This window comes from Coregonus clupeaformis, chromosome 15 (assembly GCF_020615455.1).
Source record: "Coregonus clupeaformis isolate EN_2021a chromosome 15, ASM2061545v1, whole genome shotgun sequence".
NCBI classification, from domain to species: domain Eukaryota; kingdom Metazoa; phylum Chordata; class Actinopteri; order Salmoniformes; family Salmonidae; genus Coregonus; species Coregonus clupeaformis.
In genome coordinates this window covers 44291369-44312461 of record NC_059206.1, presented here as the reverse complement: position 1 = coordinate 44312461, position 21093 = coordinate 44291369, and the positions used below count along the sequence as shown (strand labels likewise).

The 21093-nt window shown below is 43.2% G+C and overlaps 1 protein-coding gene across 2 annotated transcripts in view; it reads left to right on the top strand.

Moving 5' to 3' along the window:
* Positions 1 to 18469, top strand: part of LOC121582350 (autism susceptibility gene 2 protein homolog) — a 29330-nt gene extending 10861 nt beyond the window's left edge. Inside the window, exons 2-19 of one of the 2 annotated variants that reach the window (XM_041898081.1) lie at positions 1914 to 2123; positions 3962 to 4054; positions 4184 to 4210; positions 5054 to 5083; positions 6851 to 6899; positions 10052 to 10373; positions 10479 to 10696; positions 10851 to 11086; positions 12875 to 12925; positions 13182 to 13286; positions 13399 to 13467; positions 13582 to 13611; positions 13715 to 13786; positions 13980 to 14115; positions 15757 to 15828; positions 16043 to 16126; positions 16235 to 16466; positions 16953 to 18469. In XM_041898081.1, coding sequence (XP_041754015.1) covers positions 1914 to 2123; positions 3962 to 4054; positions 4184 to 4210; positions 5054 to 5083; positions 6851 to 6899; positions 10052 to 10373; positions 10479 to 10696; positions 10851 to 11086; positions 12875 to 12925; positions 13182 to 13286; positions 13399 to 13467; positions 13582 to 13611; positions 13715 to 13786; positions 13980 to 14115; positions 15757 to 15828; positions 16043 to 16126; positions 16235 to 16466; positions 16953 to 17988 — 3072 coding nt within the window. In that variant the 3' untranslated portion in view covers positions 17989 to 18469. Of the gene's footprint in view, positions 1 to 1913; positions 2124 to 3961; positions 4055 to 4183; positions 4211 to 5053; positions 5084 to 6850; positions 6900 to 10051; positions 10374 to 10475; positions 10697 to 10850; positions 11087 to 12874; positions 12926 to 13181; positions 13287 to 13398; positions 13468 to 13581; positions 13612 to 13714; positions 13787 to 13979; positions 14116 to 15756; positions 15829 to 16042; positions 16127 to 16234; positions 16467 to 16952 lie in introns of both variants that reach the window. The other variant, XM_041898080.1, reaches the window with a different exon arrangement.
* Positions 18470 to 21093: the final 2624 nt, after the last annotated feature.

Genomic DNA, 21093 nt, shown 5'->3' with positions numbered 1-21093 from the left:
CTGTCTGTGATTTATTTAGAATTCAAGGCACACTTAACCAGCATGGCTACCACAGCATTCTGCAGCGATACGCCATCCCATCTGGTTTGCGCTTAGTGGGACTATCATTTGTTTTTCAACAGGACATTGACCCAACACACCTCCAGGCTGTGTAAAGGGCTATTTTACCAAGAAGGAGAGTGATGGAGTGCTGCATCAGATGACCTGGACTCCACAATCCCCCGACCTCAACCCAATTGAGATGGTTTGGGATGAGTCGGACCGCAGAGTGAAGGAAAAGCAGCCAACAAGTGCTCAGCATATGTGGGAACTCCTTCAAGACTGTTGGAAAAGCATTCCAGGTGAAGCTGGTTGAGAGAATGCCAAGAGTGTGCAAAGCTGTCAAGGCAAAGGGTGGCTATTTAAAGAATCTCAAATATAAAATATATTTTGATTTGTTTAACACTTACTACATGATTCCATATGTGTTATTTCAAAGTTTTGATGTCTTCACTATTATTCTACAATGTAGAAAATAGTAAAAATTAAGAAAAGCCGTTGAATGAGTAGGTGTGTCCAAACTTTTGACTGGTACTGTATATCAACACCACTGACAACCCCCTCACAGGCCACTGGCATGGTTAGTCCAGGGGCATTTAGCCCAGACTGCCAAACGCCACAGCCTGACAATGGGCAGCAGCTGGCCGCCCATATTCTAGTCTCACAGGCCTGCCTCATAGGATATGACCTCAATACACAACCATGCCCAGAAGTATCATGAGCTTTGGCTTTTGTTCAATTCTCTTTTTCTTTAAGATGGGTTTTTATTTATTTATTAGAGGTTTTGGATGGATTCCCTTGTCATATTGCTCCCGAGTGGCGCAGCGGTCTAAGGCACTGCATCTCAGTGCTTGATGGTGTTCTTGGGGTCATAGGCAGCATTCCTCCTCCTCCAAACACGGCGAGTTGAGTTGATGCCAAAGAGCTATATTTTGGTCTCATCTGACCACAACACTTTCACCCAGTTCTCCTCTGAATCATTCAGATGTTCATTGGCAAACTTCAGATGGCCCTGTATATGTGCTTTCTTGAACAGGGGGACCTTGCGGGCGCTGCAGGATTTCAGTCCTTCACGGCGTAGTGTGTTATCAATTGTTTTCTTGGTGACTATGGTCCCAGCTGCCTTGAGATCATTGACAAGATCCTCCCGTGTAGTTCTGGGCTGATTCCTCACTGTTCTCATGATGATTGCAACTCCACGAGGTAAGAACTTGCATGGAGCCCCTGGCCGAGGGAGATTGACAGTTATTTTGTATTTCTTCCATTTGCGAATAATCGCACCAATTGTTGTCATCTTCTCACCAAGCTGCTTGGCGATGGTCTTGTAGCCCATTCCAGCCTTGTGTAGGTCTACAATCTTGTCCCTGACATCCTTGGAGAGCTCTTTGGTCTTGGCCATGGTGGAGAGTTTGGAATCTGATTGATTGCTTCTGTGGACAGGTGTCTTTTATACAGGTAACAAACTGAGATTTGGAGCACTCCCTTTAAGAGTGTGTTTATAATCTCAGCACGTTACCTGTATAAAAGACACCTGGGAGCCAGAAATCTTTCTGATTTAGAGGGGGTCAAATACTTATTTCCCTCATTAAAATGCAAATCAATTTACAACATTTTTGACATGCGTTTTTCTGGATTTTGTTGTTGTTATTCTGTCTCTCACTGTTCAAATAAACCTACCATTAAAATTATAGACTGATAATTTCTTTGTCAGTGGGCAAACATACAAAATCAGCAGGGGATCAAATACTTTTTTCCCTCACTGTATGTGTATATATATATATTGACTCAGTGTAAGCATTATCATCATCCATACCGAGGTGGCTCTCCTTCTGTGCTGTAGATATTAAGCCTCTTCTGTGTTTGCTCTTTCGTAGGTGGCTCTGAGGAAGAGCACAAAGAGCCTGAGGTCGCAGGAGGGCAAGGAGAAGTGGGAGAGCCAGGTGCTGAAGAAACGGAAGACTGAACAGACTGCTGAGGGGGATGTGATCCCTATGAATGGATTCACTGACAATCGAGCTGACTTTGAGCAGGATGGAGAGAAGGAGCGAGGGAAGGTGAAAAACAGATCAAAGAAGAACAAGCAGGTAGTCTATGGATCAATTAACCTTCATTCTATTTTAATGAATATGCTCTCCTACACACCAAAACCTGTCTACCTCCTAATGTGTGTGGGCATTTTGCCCAGTGAAGTAAAAGAGGTCTTACAGTTTGTCTTCTTAATGGGTTGTTTACCTAGCTAAGAACCTATATGTTAATCTGGAGTTCTTCCTTAGCTGTTTCAAGTCATTCACTTTCAATCCCACAGATATTTTTCTAATGGTGATACGGCTTTTGTCCTGTAACATTTTTTAATAAAATAGAAAACGTCTCCGTCATGAGGTGTTAATTGTCGGCACCAGACAGTCAATGAACTGTGTAATCAGGTTCATTTCCGAATCTTCTCATCCTGGTCTAGTAATTGCCTCACACAAGCCTGTCTGCTTTGCAGGAAGTTAGGAGGGAGCCACACAGGAAACGAGGGCCAATAAAAAGATGAGATAAGGTGCTTTGTGAAGAGGTTCCTCCTCAGCGCAGGATGTGTCTGTGTTTGTAACAGAGAGCACACCAGGCAAACACACACTTATACCTACTCCATATCAGTCCCTGGCCTAGCCAATTCCTGCACCCCAATCTGTATGTGTTGATCAGATACTACTTGTTGTAAGGTATCGCCTAGACGACCCCTTGTGGATCTCTCGTGTTCTGAACAGTATGCAAAACAGTATGTTGGGTGGTAGCCTCCTATGCAATACAGGAGAGAGCTATTATCAGGTTTGTTTCTAAATGTATTTTGTTCCTTGAATTTACTGTTTATCTTAGCACACTGTAGGTAAATGGGATCTACTCTACGAAATGGATGAATCCTACTCACACTTGTTCAATCGAGCAGTTTAATTGTGTCACTGAAGCAACCTCCAGAGTGCTCTAGGGAGTAGAATGACCTCAGAACATCCTTTCTTCTGTTTCACCTGACTACCAGGAAGAGCATGTACTTTGCTGCAGCACGTTGCACATTGACACAGCACATTCACTGTGTCAAATCAAGTCATGAGACTAGCTGGAAGATGGCTGTTTGACATGTTCACTGCCGCTGTAAAATCCCACCTATGCTATTTAATCATTTTTACACGAACACACACACACACACACACACACACAGGAGATAGACATACAGTGTTCTGTGCCTGCCTGTCAAAGCAGTGAAGTGTAGCAGTCAAATTAACACTGCAGGATGGGCTGAACATTATGGAACGGTAGCTTTAAACCATGAAACCCCAGATCAACACCACATTATTATACTGTTCCTGTGTCATCACTAAATGCTGAATTTTCAGTCAATATGATTTCTCTGTTTTGTCCTGAAACAACTTGCTCTCTCCTGAATCAATATCTGTATAAAATCTGCATTATGCTGCATGGATCATTCAAGGTCTCCATTCCAACCTAATGTTGGTGTGTGTGTGTGTGTGTGTGTGTGTGTGTGTGTGTGTGTGTACGTGCGCACCCATTTATGCATGCACTGCATTGATCTTGCCTTTAAAGAAAAGCCACCTCCGGCTCTGAGATGGGTCAGGGCTAGGGCTAATTGCCCATCACGGTCAGTGAATGAGTCTGGACATGAACTCTGCTTATTTTAAATCGGGTTAACTGTGTCATTGAAATGGATGTCCTCACTGATGTGTAGTCAATCACTCCTGTAATACACCAGTGCCCTCTGGTGGGCCAAATTCTCTTCTGGGTAGAGGGGCTATGAGCTGGTAAATTCACTGTCTACCAACTCAATGTTATGTAGATAAACCTGGACTCAAAGAAATTATGATAATTAGTTAAATTGGAAGCCTTTGAGTGAGGGATTGATCTGTCCTCTGGGTCTGTCCCTCAGGTGAAGGGGCTTCTGGGAAGGCAAGACAGAGCTGAGGTCACCAGAACACAGGGCACGCCTCAGAGAAGCAACTCTAAAGAACACCACAGTGAGGTATGAACAGTATTGTCTGGATAAAGGGATTTTTTTGTGCCAACAACAACCTAATGACTGATTACAGAAGGCATTTATCACAGTCTTTTATAAGCCCTTGCTCATGAACGTTATAATTTATTTCCACAGAGTTCATTCTCTGGTCGGGGCTATTCGGTGAGTGACTTCAATCCTTTCTGACAGAATTAATGTCAGTGATCTGCCTATGGTACTGCTCAGAGTGTGAGGACAAAACCGGGTCAGTGATTAGCGCATGCATACTGAGAAGAACAGTCTGTAACAAAATGTCCTCAGAAGCTAACAGGCTGATATTTAGTAATGCAGCTAAACAGGTGTCACGTCAACATGGATTAGTGATTTGTATATCTGAGTAATCTTGACACTTTGACAGTGAGCAGGACTTGAGGGAGGGACTGACACATGATTTATCAGTGGTTTCAGTAGAAATTGACCGGCTGATATAGTAGCTCGCAGCTGTGTTGCTGTGTCACCTGGCGTGATGATTCCCTTAAAGCAAACGGTTCAGTACACACAGCCGTTAAACACACGTCTGTCACTTGGAACGAGGCGACAGACCTAATGGATAATAATGTCCCTTTTCTCTCTCTCTCTCTCTCTCTCTCTCTCTCTCTCTCTCTCTCTCTCTCTCTCTCTCTCTCTCTCTCTCTCTCTCTCTCTCTCTCTCTCTCTCTCTCTCTCTCTCTCTCTCTCTCTCTCTCTCTCTCTCTCTCTCTCTCTCTCTCTCTCTCTCTCTCTCTCTCTCTCTCGATATGTAAACAGACTGGTTTTGCCATATTACTCCAAGCATAAACACATTTCTACTAGACATAACCACAGCTTTTAGTCCTAATCTAACCATGATACGTTTCTCAATGGATCTCAAGGTTTTTTTAATGCATTATTTATAGATAGATTTGATAGAGTTTCAGTTTGAGTGTTGGTGATGGATGAAGCTGTTCTCATGAATTAATGCAGCACTTTACTTCCTTTCTCACGCAGTGTGACAGTGAGAGTGACATCGATGACAAGGTCAGATAAACATTCTCACTTTTCAGAACTGTTAACTTATCAGTGCTTTACATGTTCTGTTATGTATTGATGTATTTCCATCGGTGCTGTCAGCTGGCCAGGCTGTATTGTACTGAGAGGGAGGGGGGTCCTCCAAAGAGTTGTGATGGGGTCAGGTTTTTTAGCTGACCTTTTTATTTAATAGGTCAGGGCAGCGTAAACAGTGTGTCTTTGGTCTCAGTGGTGGTCCTCCTCCGTCCTGACCAGACTATTTTTGGGAGATAGTTGACGTCAAGGAGGGTAAATGGCCACAAACTCTAACTTGTGTTTTGGTACTGGTTTGTGAGTGTGAGGTTCAGTCTGTGTGTCTTATGGATATTATACTCATTTAACCCTGTTTAAAATGTCTACATGTTAATAATGCCAGCCCTCTTTGATTTCATTATTGGATTTGATCTAAGGAATGCGCTGAAGCTAACTTGATTACACTGTGAATATCATTAGGGCTTCTTACGAAAGTAAGGACGTTCTGATAATCACAACAAGTCTCTTATTTCCTCCAAATGATCTATTTTTGTCAGCAACCTCCTGTTAAATATGGAAGCTCCAATACTGAAATTAAACTCATGACAAGGGTCATATGAACCAGATTACGGTAATGTGGCATTTTGCAAGGTTGTTAATCAACTGATGGATTCCAGGAATATCTGGAACTAAGGTCCTTACATTTGCAACACCAAAGGAACCTCATGATGGTTTACCACAGCTGAATTTCAGCTGAGTTCAGAGCCAGTAAATCAACAATTTCATTTAGCTATTGAATCTGGTCAGTTTGATGTCTATTTGATGTCATTAGTCTATAATCATGCGCTTTCCCAGCATCCGTATGATTTACACTTTACAAAGGACATAATGCTTAAAGATGAAGAATACACAGGAGAACATCAGATATAATATCACTACATAGCTTATTTTAAATGGTTGAGTACTCTAGTCTGTGTGTGTGTGAGTCCTCTGCTGCCTGGTATGAGAATCTGGCCAATATTAAGCAGTGTAATTAGAAACAGACTGTTTTAAATGTAATTTATGGATTGTAATATGATACTTGGCTACTAACTTAATTTGTGTCATCCACTTTCTAATTTGTTTTTCACAAGATAAATGTCATGGGCATTTACGTATTTCTAGTGAGTGCTCTTACATGAAAGATATGACTGATTACATTAATTGCCTCTTAGTGTGTAATCGATGTTGTGATGCTTTTTATTATCCGGTCAAAAAGATGCATTCATGGAGCTGTCACATACTACATGAAATTAGAATGGTTTCGATTTAATCTCATTCAGAAAACGTTCCTTCTCATGTCATTGGACTGGGTTCACCAAGAGTTATGCCTCACCTTTGGTTCCTCTGATCTCATTTCCATTCATTTTCCATTTTAGTCATTTAGCAGACGCTCTTATCCAGAGCGACTTACAGTAGTAGTGAGTGGATACTTTTTCATACTGGTCCCCCGTGGGAATCGAACCCACAACCCTGGCGTTGCAAGCGCCATGCTCTACCAACTGAGGCACACGGGACCATACATTTATTGGGAACTTGAACACACCCCCCTTGAGTGTGGAGCTCACGTCGAGTCTGGGAGTGGAGCAAGAGCCAGCATACCGGATGGTCCTGTTAAAGATTACCATGGAAAAGCAATCACTTTTGGGGACAGTTCCACCACCTACAAAATCCTAATTTAGCCTCTAACTAGGCTAACATTTTTATTTTCTCATTTTTACTCAGGTTTCAGGGCTTGAGTCTGAAAAGCTCTTCACACTAAGGACAACTAATGGTAAGAATATTTTCACTCTCTATGTTTTTGTACTTGACTCTCTGTCCTTGCTTAGCTGTTGCTATACAGAATAGATATATTTGTCTCTCTAAGTGACGTGCTCTTATATGCTTTTTCTGACATTCCATTTCTGTTCCCTGGAATAAGGGCAACATCCTTATTCAAACCACACAATTATCAAGTATTACCAAATTGTTGTCAAGGTGTTGTGGCCATTGTAATTTAAGGATACCCACACACTCTTAATTGCACAACGTGGGTATGACACTGAATGTTACTCTACCCTGTGGAAAGTCTCTAAGCTAGAGGGATTTATGTTGAAGTAAAACAGAATAATGATGCAAGTGTTTTGACAGAGATATGTGTGCATTTGAATGTGTTGAGTTGTGTGAAATAGTTGATAAATGTTTTCTACACAATCTTTTAGCTATAAATTGGATTGAACCTCCACTTTCAGTGGCTTAGCTGCTTCGTTGTGGCTAGCAAGAAGTGATGCTTGGAGTCACACGTCATTCTTAATGAGACTACTGGCTCAAGCAATTTTGTAATCTACTGCAATGTTCCCTATTATCATCCTTAGCGTCTCCATCAATTCCATATTGTGATCTAACTATAGCTGAAATTCACCCAATTTTCACCCAAGAGAATGCTGCTCAAAGCAACATCACTGAATGGTATTTTTCCCATTCAGTATTCTTTACCCGACTGAGGTGTTGTTGCCTTATATGGGCAGCTTGATAGATTGTGGTCCTCTGTAGCTCAGCTGGTAGAGCACGGCGCTTGTAACGCCAAGGTAGTGGGTTCGATCCCCGGGACCACCCATACACAAAAATGTATGCACGCATGACTGTAAGTCGCTTTGGATAAAAGCGTCTGCTAAATGGCATATTATTATTATTACAACCCACGATTTCTTAAACTCAAAGCTCATTAGAACTAACGTGGTCACATTTGGCCTCATTTGGCCTGTAAGAGCCAAGCGGAGACGCGCATCCAGGGCCAGGCAGCATAAAGCATGCTCTAATCCCACTGGCTGGCGGTGAGAACCTTTTAGAGCTGAGCCAGGGGTTTAATATGCCTTGTGAAAGTGATTAGGAGGTCTCCATTTAACTCTCCCTACCTCCAAGCTGCTTGTGGTGGGCTTTGGAGAGGGCATTTGTTGTTTGCTTTGGATGTCTTTCATTGAGTCTTCCAATGAGCCGTCTGGACTTCAGCCTATTGAATGTTATGATTACAAAGAATGCTAAACACACCACTAGTCTCTCCCCAGGGCCCTCGGCTTTTGTCAGAGCTCAAAGACTGCAGGGAATAGAGACTAGTGTTGTTTGGTGCTGGGAAAATAGGCTGTTTGTTGAATTTACACTTACATTTTCTTACACTGTCTGGCGGTGAATGGAAAATATAATGGTGCAACTAACAAATTGTAAGCACTTTGTAAAATGAACATGCTCATTTGCCCAAGACTTGAACCCGTTAGTTGCCTCATTGTTTCTAGATGTAGGCCTAGTGTTCAGTATTGGAGGCCACAGGACTAGGGCTTTTATCACCAGACAACACAGATTAGGAGCTATTCACCACTACATGACCAAAAGTATGTGGACACCTGCTCGTCGAACATCTCATTCCAAAATCATGGGCATTAATATGGAGTTGGTCACCCCTTTGCTGCTATAACAGCCTCCAATCCTCTGGGAAGACGTTCCACTAGATGTTGGAAAATTGCTGCAGGGACTTGCTTCCATTCAGCCACAAAAGCAGTAGTGAGCACGGGGGCATTGTCATGCTGAAACAGGAAAGGGCCTTCCCCAAACTGTTGCCACAAAGTTGGAAGCACAGAATCGTCTAGAATGTAATTGTATGCTATAGCATTAAGATTTCCCTTCACTGGAACTAAGGGGCCTAGCCCGAACCATGAAAAACAGCCCCAGATCATTATTCCTCCTCCACCAAACTTTATAGTTGGCACTATGCATTGGGGCAGGTAGCGTTCTCCTGGCATCCGCCAACCCCAGATTCGTCCGTCGGACTGCCAGATGGTGAAGCGTGATTCATCACTCCAGAGAACGCGTTTCCACTGCTCCAGAGTCCAATTACGGCGAGCTTTACACCACTCCAGCTGATGCTTGGCATTGCGCATGGTGATCTTAGGCTTGTGTGCAGCTGCTTGGCCATGGAAACCCATTTCATTAAGCTCCCGAAGAACAGTTCTTACATTTTACATTTTAGTCATTTAGCAGACGCTCTTATCCAGAGCGACTTACAGTTAGTGAGTGCATACATTGTTTTCATACTAGTCCCCTGTGGGAATCGAACCCACAACCCTGGCGTTGCAAGCGCCATGCCCTACCAACTGAGCTACACGGGACTGAGCTTCTTGTGCTGACATTGCTTCCAGAGGCTGTTTGGAACTCGGTAGTGAGTGTTGCAACCAAGGACACGCGATTTTTACGCGCTTCAGCATTCGGCGGTCCTGTTCTGTGAGCTTGTGTGGCCTACCACTTCGCGGCTGAGCTGTTGTTGCTTTTAGACGTTTCCACTTCACAATAACAGCACTTACAGTTGACTGGGGCAGCTCTAGCAGGGCAGACATTTTACGAACTGACTTGTTGAAAAGGTGGCATCCTATGACAGTGCGACTTTAAAAGTCACTGAGCTCTTCAGTAAGGCCATTCTACTGCCAATGTTTGTCTATGGAGATTGTATGGCTGTGTGCTTGATTTGATACACCAGTCAGCAACGGGTGTGGCTGAAATAGCCGAATCCACTAATTTTGAAGTGTGAAAGAATATTAAAGATGCACAATGCAGAAATCACTCCACCATTTCCTGGTTGCAATTTTTTTTATAGTTTGCCTAATTTCAGTTTATGTGACAAAACAAGCAAGCAAGTATAGTGTAGAGAATAATTGTTCCATAACTGTTTTAAGCTGGTGTACAAAACCGAAAGTAAAAGACACAAAAAAACGAAACTTAAGAACGGGAAGCATAGAAATAGCGCAAATAGACTTTCTTTCAATGAGAATGACAGATCTATAACAACATTTCTATGTGAATTTGGTCGGGTCGCCCCAAAAAGTTACATATTGCAGCTTTAAATGACTGTCAGTTCTGTCAAACTGTGGTTGGTAACCAATGTTCTCTGGTTGCTCTTAGACATAGGTGTTGATGAGGTGGACGAGGAGAAGGTGTGCTGCGCTGCCACAGTGTCAGGTCTACAACGCAGCCAGGAGCAGAGCAGCGACACACCCCTCGATCTGCCTGCTGCCAGCCCCGCCCCTGGCTCTCAGCCTGCAGGCAGCCCTGCCCCTGCAGCCCCTCTCACCAGCCCACTTCCTGCTGTGTGTGTGAAGAAGGAGAGGACGTCCCCTCACAACCCGACCACCCCAACTCTGCCAGGGCCAGGCCTATCCCAAGTCAAGAGAGAACCATCGTCACATCACCAGGGCCATCCCCTGTACATTGGTCTCCACAACAGGTAGGACATGGCATTGAAAGTACTTGTTCAAACCATTTAATAATACTGATATCCTAGATGAGGTGCTATTTATTTACAACCTTGCCTTTCTCCTCCCTACAGCAGCAGCATAGAGGGGTCCCACAAGCGAACCCTCCCACCATCCCTCCACCTCGGGCGCCATTCTTCTCCCTTGCCGGCCCTCCCCCTGTCCATCTCGGCGCTGCCCGCACCCCACTTCTTCCTGCCAGGTCACGGGCATCGCCGCCCGGCCATGTTCACAAGCCCTCTGGGATTACCAACCAATGTCATCGTAGGACACTCCACTGAAGCAGGCTACTCAGGTAAGAGTCTTGAACAGTAAAGGAGATAGATATTGAAGGATACATTGGTGTTTAATGTACAACAGGTGTAGGTGGTGATAGGGGTTGTGGGTGAGAAAGAGCAGTTTTCGTCATAGAGTATGACCTTTAACCTCTCACCTCTCCCCCACAACAGAGCACGACCTGCTTCGCCAAGAACTGAACAACCGTTTCCTGGCGCAGACTGCAGAGAGAGGGGCTGGCTCGGGGCCACCTCTGCTGAGGACAGAGTTCCACAAGCACACACACCAGCACCAACATCAGCACCAACACCAGCACCAGCTCACCTTCTCACCCTACCCCAACAGTTTGCCTCCTCCACTAGGCATCCTCTCTACACCCCCAAATATGGGTCGCACAGCTGACCTAAATGTAAGTCCAGCACATGGCCACCACAAACTGCTTCATATGATTTAAAGGGTAACTCTCAACCCCAATTGCAGCATTTGCCCAACCCCTTCAATTAAAAAAAAATGCATTCAGGTGAGAAGTTGTGGGTGGGGGGAATTGCTCATAAATATTCATTTTGGGGGTGGGTAAACATAGTTGAACACTTTTTCACTAAAGCATACTTACCAGAAGTCCACTAGCACACTCTGATAATAACATTATGTGCATCATGAGTAAATACGATTCTGGACGTTAGCTCACAGTGGTAAGGCGCCGAGTTCCTGACATCTATTGCCACTTGCGGTGTAAATTCGAATCCCCCATGGGGCGCAAAACAAATAGTTGAAATGTAGAATCACATTTTATTGCGGTACTGTGTTGGGAAGAAAAGTGCAATCATCACCTTGACAATGAAGATTAGGTGCTCAATTCAATCCAACCTGCATTGGAGTGTTTACGCAGTAACTATGAGTCTACTGTCTTAGTGGAGTATGCCACCAATAAGTCATAGCAGTTAGGAAAAAAGACAACGAGTTGACATGACCGCCATTGTCATCTATTTCTTGTTATGGTGGATGTAGCTATGAATATAAACATATAATCCTCATAGTCTACTTGTTTTCTTCCTTCGTAAAAGGAGGAATGAAACTGTAAGCAAAAACTTTGAATTTGGTCATATGCGGAAATGTGCCTTACTTCCATTTGAAATTTGTATAACGTCAGTAGTCTAGTCAAGGAAGCATCTTGCTTTTATAGTAAGCCTTGAGGTGGTACCACCGAACACATCTAGAAGGGAGTGTATTTCATACCGATCCCCTCCCTTGAGATGACGTAGAGGCCTCTACATCACGATTTGAATGGTAGAGTTGAAACGCCAGGGGCAAAAATAGCTAGATCTACTACTAAAATACTAAAATATATAACTTTTGCGACGAACTGTCAAAATGAAGACCAGAATTGACGTGTTTCACTATAACTAAGCCTAAAACATCTGGTATGTTTTTTCACAAAAGTTACTCTTTAATGTTATCAAAACCCACATTCATAGTGAGGAACATTTTAGGTCACCCAGAAACGAGAGAGAGATAATGCTGTGCTTTGTTTTTGCTGTTTTCCGAACTCAACCTTCTTAATAGTGTAGCCTCAGGCTCAGCAGCCGCCTCCTTTAATCTGGGGAAAACCTTTATTACAGTATCTCAACAAAACAGAAATACCAGATACAGTCCCTGAGAGACACATTTTCGCTTTCAGCCATTTTAAACTTTTTTTCCACCCACCAGGGAACAGTTTGAAATATTTCATCATAGGGGAAAAAAATATATGAGCCCTGAAATGGCTGGCTGTTCCACTGACAGCTTGGTAAAGCCAGTGGAAATCGATCTCATGGCTGTTTTGACACACTCAAAGCCCTGCTGTCAGGATAAATGACTGTGCCGCAGCAAAAGGAATGAGGTCATTAGAGTGCTTTTGATCGTGGGTAATTGCTCATGGACGCTTTTGCCAGCATTGGCAGGGCTTCAGTTGGGTTTAAGCAGCCAATATATGGAAACTCTTATCATAGACATCTGAAGTGTGTACATGCATCTGTTAAACAGTCAATGAGCTGAGAAGAATGCACCTTGCTGTGCATAGTCGTTAGCACTAGATCAGGACTTCAAGATTACAAAATGCTCAAAAACAATCATTAGTAGCGTTTTTACATCGATGTTTCTTCTTTGTCTAATATTGTTAATGTTACTAATGTTTTCTTACAACATTTTTCTCTTTCAGTTGGAAAAGTACCCAGCTAATCTGGAAAGCCCCTACCAAAGACATCAAAATGTAAGTGAAAGTACTGCTTTCAGAAAGATGGGATATGTTCCGTTGGATTAGCTTTCAAATGAATTATTTCGTATTATAATATGATTCTCAATGAATTCAGATATTTGCTGTTGTTTTACTCTGTACTCTCTCAGCAGTACAGTCACAGATCTACTCTGAGCATACAAAGTGATTGTTACCCTATTGTTATCCTTTTGTTTACCCTAAAGTCGCACCTCATTTATTCTTATCTTAACCTGTGTGTGGTCTTGCCCAGTTCTTCCCCTCCTACCCCCCAGCGATGCCAGGCATGCAAGCCCTGCACCCCCACTCAGGAGCCCCAGAACCCTTCAGCTCTCTGCAAGGAGCCTTCCAGCCCAAGGTCTATAACACATCACTGACTCCCTCTGTCTGTCTCTCCTTCATTACCCAGTGTTAACCACCCCACACATGCTCTTCCCAATCTAAACATGTGACTTCCCATCTCCCCCTAGTCTAATCCTATGGATGTGGTGACACGGCCAGGAGAAGTCCCTCACAATATCCTACCAAAGGGCCCACGGGTAGGCCTCTGTTCTCTGTACAATAAATCTATCCATCAAAGTATGAATAAAATACTGTAGTGTATGTTCAGATATTAATCCTCTGTTCTTCTTCCGTTCTCGCTCCGTTCACAGATAACTGATCCATTCAGATCATCTGCTAGGGTAAGAATATGCCATTCGCCAGCCTTATGTAAACTTGTTGACAGAATTCTAGCCCTCAGGTTTAAGACTAATCAAATTATTTTCCTTCTATTTATTCTTGCAGAAGGCTGGCAAATGGTGTGCAATGCATGCACAGATCGCCTGGCAGATTCATCACCACCAACAGAGGATGAAGGTACATAAGATGTGTTCATTTATTTCACTCAATGGAGCGAAGGTTTCAAATATTGATAATCAGTGAAGTTATGCTTTCTGTATCCTCCTCTGTCTCAGCAACTCACCTCTCAATTTCTATTGAGCTTTTTTTTCTTCTCTCTCTCCCTCTGTCCATGTCTCTCCTCCCCATTGTATCTGTCTATCTTTAACAGCACATGCGCTTTGATCCACATAAGCTGAATATGAGTGGGGTGAAGCTGGACTTGTTTAGTCGGCCAGCTGCTCCGGGTCTTCCTCCTGGACTGTCCTATGGCCATGACCTGGCCAGACCTCTCCTGTCCTCCTCAGGTTAGCCAGCCCACTCCATGTCATATTCATTATTGTGGATGTTAAATGAGGATCTACGAGCAGTTATGATGATATTGTACGGTCTGCTTACTGTAGAGATGACACATTTACTCCTTTATGTCAATGTGAGTGTGGTTGATTCGTAGAAAAATAAATTGGCGTGCAACTCAAAAGTCTATAGACTAACAGAAAGTCTTCGGTGCTGGGTGTGAAGAAGGAAAAGGCACATACAGTGCCAGTCAAAAGTTTGGACACCTACTCATTCAAGGGTTTTTCTTTATTTTTACTACTTTCTACATTGTAGAATTTTAGTTATTTTTTATTTTACCTTTATTTAACTAGGCAAGTCAGTTAAGAACAAATTCTTATTTACAATGACGGCCTACACCGGCCAAATCCGGACGACGCTGGGCCAATTGTGCACCGCCCTATAGGACTCCCAATCACGGCCGGTTGTGATACAGCCTGGAATCGAACCAGGGGGTCTGTAGTGACCCCTCAAGCACTGAGATGCAGTGCCTTAGACCGCTGCGCCACTCGGGAATAATAGTGAAGACATCAAAACTATGAAATAACACATATGGAATCATGTAGTAACCAAAAAAGTGTTAAAGAAATCCAAATACATCTTAGATTTTAGATTGTTCAATGTAGCCACCCTTTGCCTTGATGACAGCGCTGCACAATGTTGGAATTCTCTCAACCAGCTTCACCTGGAATGGTTTTCCAACAGTCTTGAAGGAGTTCCCACATATGCTGAGTACTTGTTGGCTGCTTTTCCTTCACTCTGCGGTCCAACTCATCCCAAACCATCTCAATTGGGTTGAGATCGGGTGATTGTGGAGGCCAGGTCATCTGATGCAGCTCTCCATCACTCTCCTTCTTGGTCAAAAAGCCCTTTACACAGCCTGGAGGTGTGTTGGGTCAATGTCCTGTTGAAAAACAAATGATAGTCCCACTAAGCCCAAACCAGATGGGATGGTGTATCGCTGCAGAATGCTGGTTAAGTGTGCCTTGAATTCTAAATAAATCACTGACAGTGTCACCAGCAAAGCACCATCACACCTCCTCCTCCATGCTTCACGGTGGGAACCACACATGCAGAGATCATCCATTCACCTACTCTGCGTCTCACAAAGACATGGCGGTTGGAACCAAAAATCTCACATTTGGACTTACCAAATAGGGCTATCATCTGTATACCACCCCTACCTTGTCACAACACAACTGATTGGCTCAAACCCATTAAGAAGGAAAGAAATTCCACAAATTAACTTTTAACAAGGCACACCTGTTAATTGAAATGCATTCCAGGTGACTACCTCATGAAGCTGGTTGAGAGAATGCCAAGAGTGTGCAAAGCTGTCATAAAGGGTGATTTGTTTAACACTTTTTTGGTTACTACATTATTCCATATGTGTTATTTCATAGTTTTGATGTCTTCACTATTATTCTACAATGTAGAAAATAGTTTTTTTTTTAAATAAAGAAAAACCCTGGAATGAGTAGGTGTCCAAACTTTTGACTGGTACTGTATTAATGTATTTTAGCAGCAGCAGAGGTCAACAAACGGACATGTTTCGGCAACAGCCTTCATCAGTGTGGTTGATTCGCTCACTACTGTCCCTTCACCCCCTACAGGTCATTTGTCTGCATCACCATTCAGCGCCACCACTCATCACGCCCACTATCTACCTGCTAGCCACCTCACTGGTAAGTGCCATAGGCTGCTGGTGCAATGTTGAAATAATGATGTTTAAAGTACAAGACAATTAAGCAATAAGGCACAAGAGGCAGTGCTGTATTATGAATACAGTCACAGGTAAATGGCGTTGTTCGGCCCAACGCGATAGCATCAGCATCCAGGATCCAAACAACCAGTTTTATAACAGACATTAAGACGTGCTCTCCTTGTGATGTTCCTCAGATCCATTTGGTCGAGCCAGTCACTATGGAAACCTTGGACAACTGGCAACTAATGCATTTGGCGGCCTGGGTGCCCCATCTATTGGTAGGTTTTCGCTCTCAAATAATTGCCAACCAAAGGCAACCTACTGTTTCAACTAAATTGGTGAATTGATTGATTTGATTGAAAATACATCAATCCTTCCTCTCTCAGGCCCAGGCAGCATGTTTGGTGGAAGGCAGGGCCATGGGTTGCCAGGTTTTGTCAGCCCCGCTCAGGAAGCCTGGAACCGCCTGCACCAAACGCCCCCCTCCTTCCTCACGCCTCCAGCACTGTCCAGGCCTGCTGATGTGGCCCGCAAGCCCACGGTCCATAGCAGCGAGAGGGAAAGGGAAGCTAAGAAAAGGGATCACTCTGCTACCAAGGAGGAGTCGGAGAGAGACGGGTCAGTGACAGCCTTAGTGTGGAGATGGCATTTCCTATCCATAAAGGCCTTCAAAAGTTGTGATATAATATTTTGAAACAAAATCAAATCACATTTTATTTGTCACATGTGCCGAATACAACAGGTGTAGACCTTACCGTGAAATGCTTACGTACAAGCCCTTAACCAACAATGCAGTTTTAAGAAAAATAAGAGTTAATAAAAATATTTACTAAATAAACTAAATAAAAAAATAAGACCAACAATAAAATAACAATATTGAGGCTATATACAGGGGGTACCGAGTCAATGTGCGGGGGTACAGGTTAGTCGAGGTAATATGTACATGTAGGTAGGGGTAAAGTGACTATGCATAGATAATAGATAATAAACAGCGAGTAGCAGGGGGAGCACCTGATATTCAAAGAATTGCCTATTTTTCAATCCACATAGTCTAGAAATCATATCTACCATCTGTTAACCTCCCCACCTCTGTCCTCTCTATAGGAATGTTCTGGAAAGAAGCCATCAGTCCACCCACACATCCTCAGGCTTTCAGATTAGTAATCTGATTGGCAGCAGCAGCCCAGGGAGGAAGAGGAGCAGCCCAGATCAGGGCCATCAGGCTGAGAGGGAGGGCACCTCTCTTGGGAGAGTCCAGGTGAAGCAGAGCTCCTCTCCAGCGCTGGAGGTGCAGGATAGGGGATCCTCAAACCCTTACACCACAGTGAAGAACCACCAATCCAGCGAGAACACACAAACCCTGAAGGGATCTTTAAACATAAAGCAGGAGCGCAGAGATGAGCCAGAGGTTATGGCCGGGCCACCGGAGATTACCCTCTTACTCTCACCAGGCCACCCTCACTCTCAGGCTCCACAACCCTCATCAAGGCGCAACCACTTCCCCACTGCAGGCATGCTTCAGAGCAGTCATCTACCTCACTCTCTACCCCTCTCCATGAGCCCCGTGCACCCAGTGAGTAGCCTTAGTGCAATGGAGCGAGCCCGTGTCCAGCCCTTCATGGGGGTCAGTCCACTAGCCGCAGGTCGAGACCACCGTGTGTCCCCTCACCTCTCAGGCCCCTGGGACCCACTACGAGACCCCTACAGAGGGCTGTACCTGCAGAGCCAGCAGGTACATATGACCTATGACCCTGAGAGAGGCCACAGACAGCGGGAGCAATACCCCCACCCCCACTCACAGCAGTACTTACAGGACAGGCACCGGCAGGCAGAGGAGAGGGCCAGGATGCACCAGCTCCAGGGCTCTCCCATGGAGGGCCACCTAGCCCACACACCCACCTTTATGTCCTCTCTGGGTGGGGTGATGTACCCTAGGCTCAGCCCCTCAGCTCCACACAGTGGCCATCAGAACAGGACTCCTCAGACTGCCACTCTCAGTGCCCCACCCCCTCTGGTGCCCACCTCCACCACCACAGCCCCTGGCAGACCTGCCACTCCTCGAAAGACCACACCCACCAGTGCCCCACCCTCTGGGGACCCCACCCCATCCTGCAAACCCAAAGAGGTGGAGGCACAGTAGCATGGAAGTTTCTCAGAAATAAGCGACAAGACTGGGATCCTTTTATGTATACAGTGTACATACTCAACTTGATGAAATGTCTCGCTTTCTAAAATGAAAAAGCTCTAAGTCAAAATTGTGTATTGTAGATTATATGTTAATAAATCAGAAGTTTAAGTAGTGAGTTTGCATAGAAATTGTTGAATAAGTTGAATAACTGATGTTGGATAATGTTATTTGATAGTAATATATGATGTTTTTTATGTTTGTAAGATTTCTGTGTACAGAAGTAGATTTTATGAATTTGTATATTTTTTATGTTGTGTAATGCATTACATTTTTCTTTATTACACATTTATCAACAGGTAAAACAGAAAATAGATGTTCTCCTCTTGATTGTTCGTTTTAGATGTAACCATGTTTCTTACCTGAAAATGTTATTGACTTTTACCTTCTGTAAATATTCACAAAACCTGTCATTTGTTTCTATAAAGAATGTATATTTAAACAAAAAAAGTAATTACTTGTTCATTCATTCTTATTTCCACTTGCATCAGCAGTGCTCCCTCTTGTGGCAGACTTAGTACACAATGCAGAATGCTGTCCCCTTCTTGGAATTAATAATAATAATATGCCATTTAGCAGACGCTTTTATTTAATTGGCCCAGCGTCGTCCAGGGTATGGGAGGGAATGGCCGGCAGGGATGTAGCTCAGTTGGTAGAGCATGGCGTTTGCAACGGCAGGGTTGTGGGTTCGATTCCCACAGGGGGCCAGTATGAAAAAAATAAAATAATGTATGCACTCACTAACTGTAAGTCACTCTGGATAAGAGTGTCTGCTAAATGACTAAAATGTAAAAATGTATATGATGATGGATGGAGTATGGAAAGCGTGGGTTTCCCCTTCGACATTGTCTTTAATTCAGTACTGTGAACTAAGGACTTAACTTTTCATACCTGTCTGGTTGTCCTCATAAAAAAGTGAATGGATCAGATTTGTGTAGCTTTCAGTAAACTAAAATAGCCTATATGACCATAAAGCTACCTTTTATGAAATCCCCATGTTGCATCAGACAAGCACATACACTACCAGTCAAAAGTCTGGACACACCTACTCATTCAAGGGTTTTTCTTTATTTTTACATTGTAGAATAATAGTGAAGACATCAAAACTATGAAATAACACATGGAATCATGTAGTAACCAAAAAAGTGTTCAACAAATGAGAATATATTTGAGATTCCTCAAATAGCCAACCTTTGCCTTGCTGACAGTGTTGCACACGCTTGGCATTCTCTCAACCAGCTTCATGACGTAGTCACCTGGAATGCATTTCAATTAACAGGTGTGCCTTGTTAAAAGTTAATTTGTGGAATTTCTTTCATTCTTAATGTGTTTGAGCCAATCAGTTGTGTTGTGACAAGGTAGGGGGGTATACAGAAGATAGCCCTATTTGGCAAAAGGCCAAGTACATATTATGGCAAGAACAGCTCAAATAAGCAAAAATAAACAACAGTCCATCGTTACTTTAAGACATGAAGGTCAGTCAATACGGAAACTTTCAAGAACTTTGAAAGTTTCTTCAAGTACAGTCGCAAAAATCATCGAGAGCAGATATGATGAAATTGGCTCTCATGAGGACCACCACAGGAATGGAAGACCCAGAGTTACCTCTGCTGTAGAGGATACGTTAATTAAAGGTACCAGCCTCAGAAAGTGCAGCCCAAATAATTGCTTCACAGAGTTCAAGTCACAGACACATCTCAACATCAACTGTTCATAGGGGACTGTGTGAATCAGGCCTTCATGGTCGAATTGCTGCAAAGAAACCACTACTAAAGACACCAATAAGAAGAAGAGACCTGCTTGGGCCAAGAAACACGAGCAATGGACATTAGACCGGTGCAAATGTGTCCTTTGGTCTGGAGTCCACACCGCGTCTCTGCATGTGTAGTTCCCACCGTAAAGCATGGAGAAGGAGGTGTCATGGTGTGGGGGTGCTTTGCTGGTGACACTGTCTGTGATTTATTTAGAATTCAAGGCACACTTAACCAGCATGGCTACCACAGCATTCTGCAGCGATACGCCATCCCATCTGGTTTGGGCTTAGTGGGATTGTCATTTGTTTTTCAACAGGACAATGACCCAACACACCTAATGGAGTGCTGCATCAGATGATCTGGCCTCCACAATCCCCCGACCTCAACCCAATTGAGATGGTTTGGGATGAGTCGGACGGTAGAATGAAGGAAAAGGAGCCAACAAGTGCTAAGCATATTTGGGAACTCCTTCAAGACTATTGGAAAAGCATTCCAGGTGAAGCTGGTTGAGAGAATGCCAATGGTGACTATTTGAAGAATCTCAAATATAACATATTTTGATATGTTTAACACTTTTTTGGTTACTACATGATTCCATATGTGTTATTTCATAGTTTTGATGTCTTCACTATTATTCTACAATGTAAAAAATAGTAAGAATAAAGAAAAACCCTTGAATGAGATGGTGTGTCCAAACCTTTGACTGGTACTGTACAACGGGTGCAGCAAAGAGGAGAGTCTATTTATCAAATTCCATTGTCTGAGGAAAAGACAGCAGCAGGTTCACCTTTATTAGTTTGTTGTGGATATGTTGGCCTCATTTGCTCCAAGCCTTACAGTGTGCCTTTCAACTAATCTATTTTGTGTTTAAAAGTATAAATAGTCATTGAAAGTATATGTACAGTATATGTTGCTGGATGTAACATGTTTATGTATTTTACATTTTCAAATAAAATCTAAGTAAAAAGGGTTAGGGTTAAAAGTAAAATGTTCCTCAATAAAGCAGAAATTATTAGCCTACAAATAAGTATTCACCCCCCTTGGACTTATAAATAAATAAATAATTTCCCTTGGACCATCAGGGTGGCACGCAGGTAATGTTTATGTAGTAATAATGGCACAGAGTCCGAATTTTGAATAATCTTCAGTCACATCCACATTCATGTTTTATTTTAGAAATTAAAAAAGAGCATTCCATTTCATTCCTACTCAAGATAAGAAATGCTTATTTAATCTATAATGAATTATGTAATCTTAATTTATCATAATTGTTCTAGTTTTTTTTATAGTATAATTTATCATAGCA